Source organism: Dasypus novemcinctus, chromosome 17, assembly GCF_030445035.2.
Source record: "Dasypus novemcinctus isolate mDasNov1 chromosome 17, mDasNov1.1.hap2, whole genome shotgun sequence".
Lineage (NCBI taxonomy): Eukaryota > Metazoa > Chordata > Mammalia > Cingulata > Dasypodidae > Dasypus > Dasypus novemcinctus.
Window position 1 is genome coordinate 11,239,217 of NC_080689.1, and position 14,961 is coordinate 11,254,177.

A 14,961-nucleotide genomic window follows, 5' to 3' on the forward strand; every position below is an offset into this window, starting at 1 on the left:
TCTAGAAACTAGTCATTAGCCCCAAGGCCAAAAATAATGCAGCCTGAACTACAAAGCTACAGGTATACTGTAACTGATTGGAAGGTTGGTGTGGAGATATCACTATCTCAAGTAATTAGGATATGTGCTCAGAATTATTACATTATTACTTTATCAGATATCATTTTTGATCACTTTTTCAGCTTCCTGATATTTCCCAAACTAGATAAATTGGTGGTGTTAGGCGGACAGAGTGTGAGAGTGGATTTGGGGTGGTGGCACCTAATGATCTTCAGACCTAGGGTATAAAATCTATGCGAGTCGATTTGGTGGTGGTAAATCCTGAAATGAGGAAAATTACACTAAGCTGCTGAATTTCAGGTAAAAATGATGGAAGGATTTTGATGTAATTTTTAGAATTATTTTCCTTGGTCTTTCAGGGCTTATTTTCTCAGGTATACCTCTGCCACTTGCTCTTTAATCCCTGACCTTCACTTAAACAGTCTAGAACCCAAGGGATGTTGTCAATGAATACAGGACGATTATGACTTTCACTAAAGACCCAACGCAAGATTAAAGTAGTGCATTCTTGGTATGTTCTGAAATAGTCTTCTATCAATATCACTGCCCAGAGAACTGTAACTGTAGGCAAATCTACTTGGCACTTCTGGCACACTCTGCAGAGGTAGCAGAGGCACTGCCCAAGGCCCATTGTCTAAGTAGGCGCCATTTACACTGAATTGCCAGAGACGTGCAAGGTTATTCTACAACACTTCCAGCAGAGGGCGATAAAGTTCCTTCTAGCACAAACTTGCAATTACAGTTTTCCAGCGGATGGAAGGACAAGGAAGAGGTATATTTTCCCAATTTCAATAATGCAGGTTAGCAAGTGAGAATGCAGAAACTTCAGGGAAGGATTCATGATGGCCTCCCTGCTCGGAGGCCTGCGGTGCAAAGTGAGCAGTCTCTGCACACAGGGCCTGAATGTGTGGTCGATGAAAACTGGTAAACCCAGGCATTGTGGTTTGTGATGTAACTGTAATTTCCTGACTAGATCATCAGGAAACTGACTTGTGGGGGCTCTGGGGCCAGTGAGTGAGTTGTTTACTCACTTACATGCTTCTTGTCCTACGTATCTAAAGTCACTGCAAAACTACACTGATATTTTATACCACCAGTCATCCTGAATTGCTTACAGTAATTAAAAAACAAACCAAGGCAAGTGAGCACTGTGATCTAGTGTCTGCCACTCTCAGATAAACCTGCTTCTTCTCGGCACCCCACCCTGCCTTTGGTGCCCAATCCATTTCTGCCACCTCTCGAGTTCCTTGCCTGGGTTTGGTGGCATTACCAACATAAGGAACTGAACTCCTTGAAACCGACACTTTAAAATGTAACCTCGTTTACATCCCTGTCAGGAACTTCAGCTAACAAACCAAACCTCCAGTTCAAATATGGTACATCCTAAGACACCTTAAATGTTAAAATGGCTTATCAATTAAGAACATTTCCATTGAAAATCATAAGCCTTAATTACTTACTCAATTACACATTTTCAAATAGGAATTATGAAGTTAATTTACTCTAATAGACCAAATTTTCTTTCACCATCACAAATATGTTACCAGTTAGGCTCAAACTACTTAACACAACATTATGACAAATGGGTTTGAGTCTCTTAATACATCTGCACTTACTTCTAAGCCTTCCTAAGATTAACGAAGTTGACCTACTGATGAAGCCGTTCTGAGGCCACCTTCCTAAGTAATTTGAGTGGTGACCACTCAGATGGATTTGGCTGCTTAAGTGTTACAGAAGGCCTCTGGCCTGGCCTGGAATCTTGCCTGTGCCCCCCTCCTGTCAAGCTGGGCCTGATTTTATAGTAGCTCTGTCAGTGCCCACAAATGGGAGACCCCCGAGTTCATATGCCCCAGTTTTTGTCTGGGATTGAGCCCCAGCCCTTGTGGGAAGCAGGTGCTCAACCACTTAAGCTACATCCACTCCCCGACGTGTCCTAGTTTTAAGTTACATTTCCCTAAATCCTATACTTCTGCACAGAAGTCTGTCTCCCCAACCAGTTTGCTACTTTTACCTAAGTGGATTCAAGTGATCAATTTCCTGCTTCATTCAAGGATCTATTCACTGCTTTCTATATTCTTACTTTCTGTGAAGGAAAGAATTCCTAAAGAATTTTCTCAATGGAGAAAGATTCTTTCCTGGCTTTGTATGACCTCTAGTAGGGTTGTCAGATAAAATAAGTCTCAAATGGGGTTGATTTTTATGAAAAAAGAATCAGTTACTTTATCTGAAATTCAAATTTAACTGGGCGTCCTGTATTTTTATCTGCTAAACCTGGCCCCGCTACTCCTGGTGACCCCCGTATGGTTATGTGAGGACATCACTGATCCTACATGGTCTCAGCTAGCACAGTCCATGCCTCTGTCTTCCTGTTAGTCATCCAGGGGCAAAATCTTTGCGTCATCTGAGTGGTTACTCTCCCTTCCCTGCATTTCTGTATGAATAGGTTTTTAAAAATATATGTCTAAGAAACCCAGTTTATTTTTCTCACTCTATTTTTTAAAATGAAAGATTCCTCTCTCCCACAAAACTAAACCAAAAGAACCCCCAGCCAAACAAGGGACAAGCAGTCCTCCCTTTCCACGAACAAGTCGTTGACTTACTATCCTTAGCCCTTGACCCAAGTACAGCTCTGCCCTCTTTGATTATGTCTGTCTACAAGGTAGACTCCTCAAAGCACACCTCCCTTAGCTCACTACTCTTTGCAAGTCCAGCTCCTAGCACAGTGGCTGGCAGCCGGGAGGGCACAATACATACGTGCTGAAATAATTTTATGAGCATAAATCCAGCTATTAGAAGGGAAGAAAAGGGAAAGCTTGTAGTTTGTGAAAAGGTGGGAACCGGTGAGGGAGGTGTGCTTTTAGGGAGAATTCCCAATATTTACACGTTATGATTGGGCTGCATAGCCTCGACCCCACGTCTCCCACCTCCCCCCGCACAAAGCCCAGGTGTGAAGATGCGCTTCCTCCCAACGGCCTAACCCCAGCACACAGTGAGTGCTCTACACACTTCTCTGAATTCAGGGGGCAAAACGTGGAGAATCAACATGTGTGTCTGGAACAACGTCAATGCCACCAGTGTATCAAGGGTACTTTCACATCAAGGCAAAAACCGAGGGGCAACTCAGGGTGCGCGGATGTGGAGGCGCGAAGGCGCGGGCCGTGTGTCCTGACCTGGCATAATCGTCTTCTTGCACTCGTGGCACTTGGACGAGTACTCGTTGGAGTAGCATTCCGTACAGAGCAGCTGGTCCTCCTTGGCGGCGAAGGGCTTGTCCACCAGCGAGTTCTTGCACTGGGAGCAGTGGAAGCAGGTCTCGTGCCAGTGCCGGTCCTTGTAAGATAAGTCCTGCCGGGAGTCGAACCAGAAAAGAGAATACAGGCTGCAGTGAGGACACTGGGAGCGCCATGTCTAGTCCGTGGAAGAGGGTTTGTGGTGCACACTCATGGGGCAGGAACAGTGAGTACAAGGTGGCTCTGGGCTCAGGGCTGCTCGGGGATCACCACCTAACTGCTGAAATAAATGAGGTGAAGCCACTTGCGCGCTTATGTATTTTAGAGCAGCGGCTTAGACGGATGTGCGCGGACGGGTGATGCTTTTGAAAAACAAAGAAATTTCCCTTAGGTACTGCCTCTAAGAAAGGGAAACGGAAAATGTGAAAATCCATTCATCCTTCTCATTCTATGAACAGAGGAAAACAGGCTGCCGGAGTTCTTTGGCTAATGAGGGAGCTGAGCAAACCAACAGGGACAGCAGTCTGTGCTCACCAGGTGACAAGAGCTGCCCTGGGTTCAAGGGGGATTCAGCGAAGTCCCGACGAGGGGGTCTGATTAGCTGGTGGAAAGGGGGGTGGGTGGGAAGGACTTCTCACTAAGGTGCTGGCTCAGTGCCCAGGAACCACAGATAGGGGTGAGTCAGGAAGGTGGGGTAGGAGCGGGAATTGGGGGCTGAGAAGAAGCCAGGAAGGAGATGTGAGAAAGAAGACTGTGGGGCAAGGAGGCGAGGGGCGCCAGGGGACGAGGGCTGGAGGGCCCTTCGGGTCTGCGCAGAACTTGAAATTGACCTGAAGGCCATCGAGAGCTGTTGCCTTATTCCAACCAGAAGAGTGAAATGCTAAGATGGTTGTGCAAAAAGCGGGTAAGGAGTGGGAGCGTGGGGGAGGCTAGCGGGGAGGGAGGGAGAACACTGAGAAGGCGCTGCAGGATGTGCAGCAGCAGAAGAATCAGAGGCCTCTGTGGGAGCGGCAAGGAGGGAACAGATGTGAGGGGGGTGGAGAAGACAGAACTCGCGCTTTTTAGTGAAAGGTGAGCAAGAGAAGGAGCCCAAGAGAAAAGTGCACTTGGCTGTGCGCTACCCTTGATCCTGCCTGAGGAATAATAGGACTTCTCCCCACCATATTTGCCTTTTTAAATGGCATAATAGCATTTCGGAAGTGCTAATGCACAAGTGAAAAATAACCAATTTATATGCAGCTTTATCTTAGAAAGGCTATGTCTCAATGTCTTTCTTTGTATTCCCTGCTCTGACCTGAAACCATCATCCATTTATTAATGAGGCAGAAACAGAATTTGAGGCCATCACACAGTTCCCTGGGCCAGTTTCCAGCTCTTTGGTGGCCTGAGCGCCCGCCAAGCAGCGCCACTCACCCAGGCTGCCTTCGAGAATATCCTCCTCAGGACTTCTCTTACCAAAACCCAAAGAGAAGCTGGAGTTGCCCTGAGTGTACAATGTGAAAACACGTTTCTCTTGGACTTGATTAGAAAGTACTACAAGGAAGTGGATTTGGCTCAATGGATAGAGTGTTGCCTACCACACGGGAGGTCCACGGTTCGAACCCGGGGCCTCTTGACCTGTGTGGTGAGCTGGCCCACACGCAGTGCTGATGCACACAGGGAGTGCTATGCCATGCAGGGGTGTCTCCCGTGTAGTAGAGCCCCACGTGCAGGGAGTGCCCCCCACCCCTGTAAGGAGAGCTGCCCCATGCGAAAAAAGCACAGCCCGCCCAGGAGTGGCGCCGCACACACGGAGAGCTGACGCAGCAAGATGACACAACAAAAAAGAGATAAAGTTTCCCAGTGCAGCTGACGAGAATACAAGGGGACACAGAAGAACACACAGCAAATGGACAGAGAGCAGACAACTGGGGTGGGGGGAGGGGAGAGAAATAAAAATACATAAGTAAATCTTAAAAAAAAAGTACTAAAACACCAAGTAAACGCGGAACCCAAACTAGAACAAACTGTTCTCTTTTGCTGACATACTGCTGTGTTAGGTTTTTGTGTTTTTTTTTTAACCCCAGCAACTTGAACCAAACAAAAGTTAATTGATTTGGTGATCTCTTTGCACATTTTGTTTTAGTTTAAGGAATTAAAAAAAAAAACAACGGTCAAAATGCGTTGAAAAGAATGAGTGAGCATGGCACTGCCATGTGTATGATTTTACGTGTGTTTCAAGCTGGGTCCCTTGAGGGTATCCCTGTTAGAAGCCTCCTTGGTACAACAGCAGGAAGTAGAATCACAGCTGATGCAAGGTAATAGTGAAAGAGAAACAAGCCACGAATTTATTAAAGCATGACTAAACAAGGCTGATTCTCCCCTGAATCCCACAACCCCTGGACATCAGGGGGTGCTCCCAAGTAGGCTCTGCCCAGGGCGGTACGAGAGGCAGCTGCCTGAGGTGCTGGTCCCTCCCATGCTTGGCGAGCCCAGACATTTGAGGGTGCATCTACTGGGGATGGGAGACTAACCTGTCTTTTGCATTTCTATTTTAAAGTGTTTTCAGAAACTTGAGGAAATCACCTTGTGCTTTATGGGTTACTTTAAATAAAATTAAGTTATTGCCTACAAAGGTAAACTCATTATTGGCAAAACCCACAGTTTGCAAATATCCATCGTTCTCATTCAGGATTAGCTATAGCCTAAATTCTCTTTATGCATACTTTCCATCCTCAAAAAAACTGTCATTATAGTTCTCTTTCTGGGATAAAAGTGATGATAATTACTACAATGTTCTGAGTTCCAGGCACTGTACAATCCTGCAAAATAAATATTATTACTGACGCTCAAAGAAGTTCAATAACTTGTCACTGTCATGCAACTGGTACAAAGCAGAGCCAAGTTCAAGCTGAAGTCCTTCTCATCCAAAAACTATTTCCATTGAGCTATACCAGGCAAAACTCCTGGTAGAGTCTGTATTACTCTTTGCTTTAAAAAAATATACTCTTGAAGAAATCAGGGTGTACCCATGAAACAAATTTAGAAACAACCAAACTCTAACAACTTTTAATACTGTGTTTTGTACTCAATGAATGCAATTCAACATTGCCTTCTTTAAATTTTGAATAAGGAATTTGAACAAACCATTTTAAAGCCCTCACCAACAAAAATGGTAATGTCTAACTTAAGAAGTTGGAGATTCTGATCACACTATCACTGCTATAACACTGGGTACAGAATAAATGCATTTAAAACATCAATTTGGATTAATACACGGCATGTGGAAAACACTTCTTCAGGAAGTTAGCTGGGTTCCTTCTTGCAGGGACCTCATAAAGGACTGCTATTATGGAAAAGCTGCAACAGTTTTTCCATGTTCAGTGAATCATGGCCTGGCTAAGACAAAAAACCCAGAAGGAGAGGTGGGAGGAGAAGTAAGAAAGAGACCTGTTTCTGAGAAGAGGACCTATTTTTACATGTTTTGGCTACCCGGTCCAAGGAGTAAGCATCACGAGAGAAGGGTATAAGTGAAACGAAAAAGAAAAGAAATACATATTCACAGGAATTGCCTTTTGGGATTGATGGAGGAACCACTGGGATTTAACAGTCCCCTCTCCTGGTTCGTTAGCCCCAGAAGAAGGAAAGAACAGCAACGCCTTTGCATGACTGGACAGTCATGGAAAAGCTGACTTTAGAAGACACTTCCTCCCAAGTTTACAGAGGAAAATGTACACAATTTTGAAAAGCATTGCAGAAGCCCATTTTTTCTAAGGTTAACATTTCCAGTACTGGAAACGCAGGAACTACAGTATAAGACATAGAATGTTGACACCTGAAAGCATTCCTCTAAACTGAGGTACTATGCCCATGCTGTTACTAGACCATGAGGATCAGTGGAAAACTTCTAGGCCTTAAGACCCAGCCCATAATCTCCACCTTTTTGACTCTCTCACTTCTGCAACTTTGGCTACTTGGGGATTTCCCTTCCCCAAGGTGCTTGCTGCATTCTCGGAATGACCAATTTACTACCACCAAGGGGGGTACTCCAAGTGCCAAGTTCCTAAGAGCCATTTCACCCTGGCTTCTGCCAGATCCGCTGACTTGCCTTGCAGGATGCTACAAAGCAGATGCCTAGAAATGCTTCTCATCCAAACCCTCCATTCAGAGATCAGTATTGGCCTAAGAAACTAATCAGAGTTCCTTCCTCAAGATATCTTTTCAGTTGACTGGGGTTGAGTTGCACAATTTCTCTCTCTCGACCTTTCTTTATCTCTCCTTTTCTCTCTTGTACAGACACTCACACATACACACAGAGAGAGCTCTCTCTTTTTTAATATCAGTAGCTCCTGAATGATTTATTCAAGGATATTTGTTAGTTCTCAAAATCTTTTGACAGAAAACATTTTTCCCTAAAGAGAAACACTCAAACAAGATGACATTCTTACATTTTGTGGAGTAAAATAAATAAAAATATGTAATTAAAAAGTTTGCATCACCCATCGTTCCAGCTGTAGACAATGGTGAACTTGCTGGGCTAAGTCATCTGAGAGACTGCTGGCCTGGAGGCAGTATGGAGACACACCACATTTTTGTACTACGATGAGTCTAGTCCCTCTCTGGGATCCCAGGAGCACATGACTAAAATGCTGCACATACTCAGTCAAAGTCAGTGGTTAAACTCAAGGGCTGTAGAGCCAGATCACCTAGATTCAAGTCCTGCCAAGCCATTTCCATGTATATGACTGTGGGCAAGTTAGTAACCTCTCTGGGCCTCAGATTTCTTACCTATAAAATTGGAAAAATAGTCCTACTGTTGGTTTTGAAGACTGAATGAGTTAATTCATATAAAGAATTAATATTAGTCCATGGTATATTGGAATTGCTCAAGTAATGTTATTTCTTCAGATCATGCAAACAGTTACCTCAAAGCATCACTTAACTAAAATCACATTTACTCATGAAGACAGTAATATTAATCAGAATTTCTGGTACTTTAAAGTCCCACTGCTTCACCAATCTATAACCTGTGTATAGTATTTTAATTTGCTCAAAGACCTTTTAAATCTAGGATTATTTTTCCTAATCCTTTCTTACAGCCATTTTGAATCATACAGTAACCCTATGAAATAAAACTTTATTAAAGCTATTTTATTGATGAGTGACTTTAAGATAAAGATGCTAAAAACCAGTGAACTTCATTTCCCACCACATTCCCACTGCCTTTAGCTTTCAATGATCCAGCACAACTAAATGGCGCTCACATTCTTTACATGGCACTTCGACGGCTTTACAAGTTGGTCCTGACCTGCTTTCTCGGCCTCTTTTTCTGTCATTCCTCCCACCTTCCATTCTCATCCCCTCTTTCACACCTCCACGCCTTCGCCCCTGAAGTCCTTCAGCTCGCGATGCCCTTCCCCCTCTTCTCCAACAGGCAAAATCCCACTGGGCGGTCAGGCCCCGCTCAGGTATCCCCTGCCCTGGGAAGCTCCCAGCCACAAGCGAGGCTTGTTAGGGGGCAGTCCTGTGCCACTCCCTGAAGCTCGCACAGCACTATAGAGAGCCGAGATCAAAAGTATTTGTCTTGGAGCGGAGGTGACTCAAGCGGTTGAGCGCCCACTTCCCACATGGGAGGTCCCGGGTTCCATTCCCAGTGCCTCCTAAAAAGAAACAAACAACAAGCAAACAAACAAGAAAACCAACTCAGGGGAGCTGATGTGGCTCCGTGGTTGAGCACCAGCTTCCTACTTACAAGGTCCCGTATACGTTCCCCATCCCTGGTACCTCAAAAACAAAAAAAAAGTATTTGTCCAACCCATACCTCAATGATTATGCTATCAGGTTTCTCTCTAATTCTTTTTCTTTGACTCTAGTTTGTGCTGTCTTTAAAAGTCTGACTTCAGTTACTTAAGTGCTTGTGAGCAGCTTCCTCCTGGAATCACTTCTTAAGAAAATCCACAATAAGGAGGAAGTGAGAAAAGACTTTGTGGCAAGAGAAATGTAACTAAATACTGCCGTTCCACCTTGGCTCCCTTCAGCAAACTAAGCTCTTGGCAAACCTGATCCTCTCCTCTGCGCCCCTGCGTGAGGCAGAGCTTTAGCCACACGGCTCCCTGGAGCACATGTATTTTAAGTATATCAGAGAACACCACAAAAAGGCCAAGAAGCTAGATTGTACTTGATTAAACTCATGTGCCGGAACCTGAGCTTGATATCATGTTCTGAATATCTATTTGCAAAAGACCCTTTTAATCTCTCCTGGTCACAGCTCGAAATAGATTTTTAGTTTTGATTATTAGTACTCTGCTACCTTGTCTAGCTTATTTTATTTATTTAACAGAGATAGCATTGACTTGCAGAGAATTTTAGGCAAGAGAAGGTCTCCCACTGACAGTTTTTCAAAAACTATAAGTTGTCCTGTAAATATTCTGGTTTTAAAGTCCTTCTCAGAGAAAGACTGAAAAAGAAAGAAAAGGAAGGAAGGAGGAAGCGAGGGAGGAAGGGGAGAAAAAAGGAAGGAGGGAGAAGAGAATGAAGGAAGAAAGAGACACTTCACACATTCCAGAAAAGATATCAAGACTAATCTTGTACTCACAGAAATGTCATAAATTGCAGGAAAATGTTGATAAGCATGGAACGTTAGGTCCAAACACTTCCTTTCAGATTTTCTATTTTTCCTTTTCAGAAACAATCCTACCATGGGAAGAGTGTATCGCCCACCTCTAAATGTGTCCCTTGTTGAGATTCCAAGGACTCAGCTGAGCCACGAGGCTGCCTGGGAGGCTGGAGGGACCCTTCCGCCTCTCAGGAGCTGAGGGTGACGGGTGGCAAGGTCACCCCAGCCCGAGGATGTCGCGGGGGGGAGCACATCTCCTCTACACGCCCTTCCACTGCCAATTTCCCAAACCAGGCACTCCCCGACCCCACGGGACTTCCCTCCCTAAGTGGCTTTGCACTGCCGTTCACACTCAGCATTTTGTAAAGATGTTCTATGCTTTGTTATCACAATGTTATGTTCCCAACAGTATATTCTCTCGAATGCTTAAAAGCAAACTTCCGGAAGAATGGACAATGGCAGAAACACTAGCGCTTGCTCTGTGTCAGGCTCTGTTCCCGGGGTCCCCCCCTAGGCTACCTCATTTCATCCTGCCAACAGTTCTGTGGGGCAGGTCACCCCACTTTACAGATGTGCAAGCCACGGGCACTCAGCCCCCTGAAAGTGGAGCCAGGCAGTAGGGCTCCAGAGCGCCCCCTGCACATGTGGCATCTGGGCTGAAGGTTTCGCATCTTTGTTGCTGTGCCTTACTTTTGATTTCCTTGGGCTGAGAAAGCCTTCTCACATTCTCATTGAGTCATCTTGGTTTCCAATTTGGAAAAGTGCTGCTTTATTAAATTCCCTCCAGAAACAAGTTTTTCTCTTATCAAAGAATATCTAAATAAATATATGTCTTTTCAATGCTCATTACAAACGTGGTGGTAAATTCTGCAGGGAAAATCTCAAAAAGTGACTCACTCATGAAGAACTGAAAAATCAACCCAACAAATAAAGAGTGCTGGGCTGGCAAATTGGATTGTGTGCGTGGGCATGGACAAGAGAATGAGCTCTTAGCAAAAGAATGGATCCTAGTCAGGAGAGAGGCATGCAGCCTGCTTAAGGGAAGGAAGAATGGGTTTTTCTAATCTGACCTTACACTCCCTAAATAGCCTTGTTTTATATTTTTAATTGTTGGTCAGCAACAAAATAAAAAGAAAATCAGGGATGTTGAAATTTAACCTGGATGGCTAAAAAATGTAGCCTCATATTTCTGAGTCCCCTGGTTGCTTTTGGTCAAAAAACCCCTAAAGTTTTTGTCCTGCTCCTTAAGAACTTTCTACTCCTTCACTGAGAAGCGTTTTAAGTTTATTGGATGGGCCTGGGCCAGTCTGGTCATCAATGTCTCCCATTTAATTCCTAAGGAAGCTGGCAGGAGTGTTATCGAGACAAATTCAGCATCATTTCTGCGAGACAGTCCTTGCTATCTGAAGGGGTCCAGGAGTTCTTATCCCGTCGGGCTCTGTGTGTCTCCAAAGGATGAAGAGCCTTTTATTATATATTAATCGAGGTCAGGAAGACACCCCTTACTCATAGGACTGTCGGCTAAACAGAGCCACGGCCGGCCTGACCGTCCTGGAGGCCAGAGGCTGCAAGCAGGCAGGCGGTCCAGCACGCCAGCTAGCAGCACAAGCCTGGAGAACACCCCATCTGGGTTCAAATTCTCCCTCTACTCCTTTCTACCCCTGGAAGCCTGGGCAAGACCGTCAACCTCTCTAAGCCTCAGCAGCTTCTTCCATAAAATAGAATGGTGGAAGTTCCTACCTCTAGGGTGTCATGAGGAATTTAGAACATGCAAGTAGGCCTTTAGGCGGTACCTGGGACCAAGCACCAGTATGTGGCAACTTCCGACTCCTATGGGAAGCTCACCCATGAAAGCTACCTTTAGGTCTGCAAATGGCTTTTGTTTCATGACGCTTTCCTTCTCTGTGCACAACCCCTGGTGCCCACAGCAGGGGCTGGGGAGCCTGTCAGACTTCATGGCATTGCCCACAGAGCCATAGAACATGAAAAGCTGGAGCCAAGCCTATGGCCCGGGGCTTGGTAAAGGCACTGCTTTGTTAAGGGTTTAGTCCTAGCAGCATTTCTGGGGTTATTGGTCAACCTATCGTTTCTTGAGTTTCCTGAAGTTTTGAAACCCAGAATCTAGACAGCTCCATTCAATAAGCATCTGTAATCAGGCTAAAAAAATATTTTGCTAGTATCAACAGGTGTCCAAGAAAAATTCTCGGAATAGCATAACATCAAAGGATCATAAAATTTTACATATTGCCTTTTCTCAATTATTCCACGGGCCATAAAAATTAATGATTTTTGCCTTTTGTGATTATAGAATTTTCTCAGTTTAAGTTAACAGAAATTAAGACTATAACTGAGTGACTTCATAGAAAAAATATTAAAATATAAGGAAGCTAACTAAGAAATCAGGTTCTGGAATCTTGTCTGTCTCATTTAAAGGTCTATGCCAATGAATGTAACTAACGCCATTGAACTGTACACTTAAAATTCGTAAAGATGGCAAATCATATGTTTTATATAACCACAGTATATTTTTTTGAGAAGTTATTCACATAAAATTTCTCCCCAACCCCCCTCCCCCCGCAAACTTAGTCAGTACCCAACAAAATTTGCCTAATGCTCACAGGTTTGTCAATATTTTAAAATTATGCCTCCATTCATATCCTTCAAAGAGAAAGTTAAGTGAGGTTCGGCTGTGCTATTTTAAGAAAAGAGAATGGCAACCAGATTTGCTGGCTCAGTTGCTCTACCAAGCTCCCTGCCTGCCAGGACTTTTTGCTTCACTTCCTGAAATAATAGGAACATTTTTTCTATCATTGCTTTCTCTACTAAGCCAACTAACTATTTATTTTTGAAAGTCAAGAAAACCATCCCAAATATTCAAAAGGCCCAAAAGGCAAAGTCTAACTGCAACTCAACATCCCTTTTTGTTTTAAAATGTAGGAAATCACGGACATCACCCCACATATCATAAACCGTTAATCTGGGTTGAAAAGTTCAGCATGATTAACTCCTGACTTTGCTGCAGCTTTGTTGATTTTGGCCCAATTTGGGGGATTCTTGTTTATTTGCTCATAAAGTATCCGGCAAAGGTCTTTTCTACTAAATCATTTTGGAGAAATGGCAAGGGATTTTTGTTTGGTTTCTACTTCAGTCACTGGTAAAGAATGACCAGCCCCAAACATCTAAAATCTCTTCTTTAAGTAAGAGTTGTCATTTGTCAGAATAACATCTGAACTTCTCACCTACTTATCTTTTCCCCAGGCAAACTTCTATACAATAATTATGTTTTTCTCTGCCCATGAGTTTTCCTTAAAACCAGACATTTTAATGGATGTTTCCATAATTTAAACTGATAGAGAGGAAGGCTTCTGAGAGGTGGGTAGAGGAAATGCGCTGCAGAAAGCATGGGGTGGTTAGTATTCAGGAGAAAAGTGGAAGTTTGGAGTTTATAATATCAGCTGCTATTTAGAGTTCTAAGGGCTTTGTAGCTAAATATAATACTCCTCTGCAGTAGGCATCTTTATTGTCTCCATTTGATAGATCTGGAGATGGGCACAAAAAGGTTGAGGAACTGTCAAGCTCACACAGGCAGTAAGACAAAGAGCCTGGTTTTTGTTTTGTTTTGTTTTTTGAGGTACCAGGGCTGGGGATTGAACCTGCTCAAACACTGAGTGACGTTGGTTCCCCTGAGTTGGTTTTTTCATTTGTTTGATTGTTTTTTGTTTGTTTGTTTCTAGGAGGTACTGGGAACCGAACCCAGGACCTCCCATGTGGGAAGCAGGCGCTCAACCACTTGAACCACACCCACTCCCAAGAGTCAGGTTTTGAACCATGCCATTTGGTGTCTGAGTTCATATGTTTAGCTTATTGAATAAATGAAAAGGGGATTAAGAATGCCCATTAGGTACAAGGAGAAATATCTCAGGCAAAGTTGGAGATAAGGAAAATATTCAACCTTTAGACTAGCAAGATCAGCTAATTTTGCTCACAATGGCCAAACCCGTGAACTATTTTAAAGTTCACACACTACTGCTGTTGAGTTGAATTTCCTATCTACCTGGCAAGCCACCCCTGTTCAGAAGCCAAAAGACACACTGCTTCGGCTTGGTTTCAAAGAGCCCGTGGTCTACATCCTTCACCTCTGCTCAGGCAAAGGCCCCCTTCTGCACAAGATGGAAACTGTCCCTCAATTGTCACTAATATCTAGCAACAGAAATTGATGGTGCAGCCTCCTGAGTATTGCCATTCCTAGGAACTGTGTGAGAGAAGACAGAAATACAAGCAACGTGCATTGCTATGCTAGTTACCCAATTGCTGACATAGCCTAACTCAGTCAGCCAATAATTATGCATTGATTTTTATAAACAGAGAAGAGGGACACATATACTTAAAGAATACAAAGCAATGACAGCCGAAAAGAGGCACTCAAATGAATTGGCTTGGAATCCATTAAGCTTGAAATGCTCTTCAAGATCCCAAAGTGGCCCCGTTTTGGAACCATTTCTTTGACTCTCGGGATGACAGTCACTTGAAATGATTGTCCAAAGGGTTTTCGTTGCTATTGGGCAGGTAAAGATATCGAAGATCTTAGAGACATAAATGGGCCCCCAGGGTGTCCTTCAGTGGTTCAGGTTTGACCCAAAATGTGCTGAGAAGTACAGGCCAGGCTTCCCCACACCCCACGAGGCTTTGCCATCCAAGAAAAACTGTTCATTCCTTATGCATGAGCCTTTCCCATTAAAAGGAAACAATAAAAGCCCTGGGTTTTTCTCCCCCCACACACACTAAAAAGAAACGAGCCCATGATATGCCAAGGAATTCAGTGTTTTTATGTGCCCATTTATCTAGAAGTCAACTTCTGTTCACTTACTTACACATTCATTCATCAAATATTTACTGAGCAGCACCTGCTAAGCATTAGTCACCACCAGGCAAACAGACAAGAGTATGAGAACCTTGTCCTTGAGAAACTTCAAGTACTGAGGAATAGGATAGCGTAGTTAGAGGAGGACATCCGTGGCAATAACTACGATAAAGGGGTATTTAGGATACTAAACACAAATGTCTAACCAAGGTTAT

General features: G+C 43.9%; 1 protein-coding gene across 2 annotated transcripts in view; it reads right to left on the minus strand.

Annotated features, from left to right (window-relative positions):
* Nucleotides 1–14,961, minus strand: part of FHL2 (four and a half LIM domains 2) — a 63,031-nt gene that overhangs the window by 6,528 nt on the left and 41,542 nt on the right. For both annotated transcript variants that reach the window (XM_004471267.5, XM_023592515.3), the window contains exon 3: nt 3,231–3,405. In XM_004471267.5, coding sequence (XP_004471324.2) covers nt 3,231–3,405 — 175 coding nt within the window. The remainder of the gene's footprint in view (nt 1–3,230; nt 3,406–14,961) is intronic.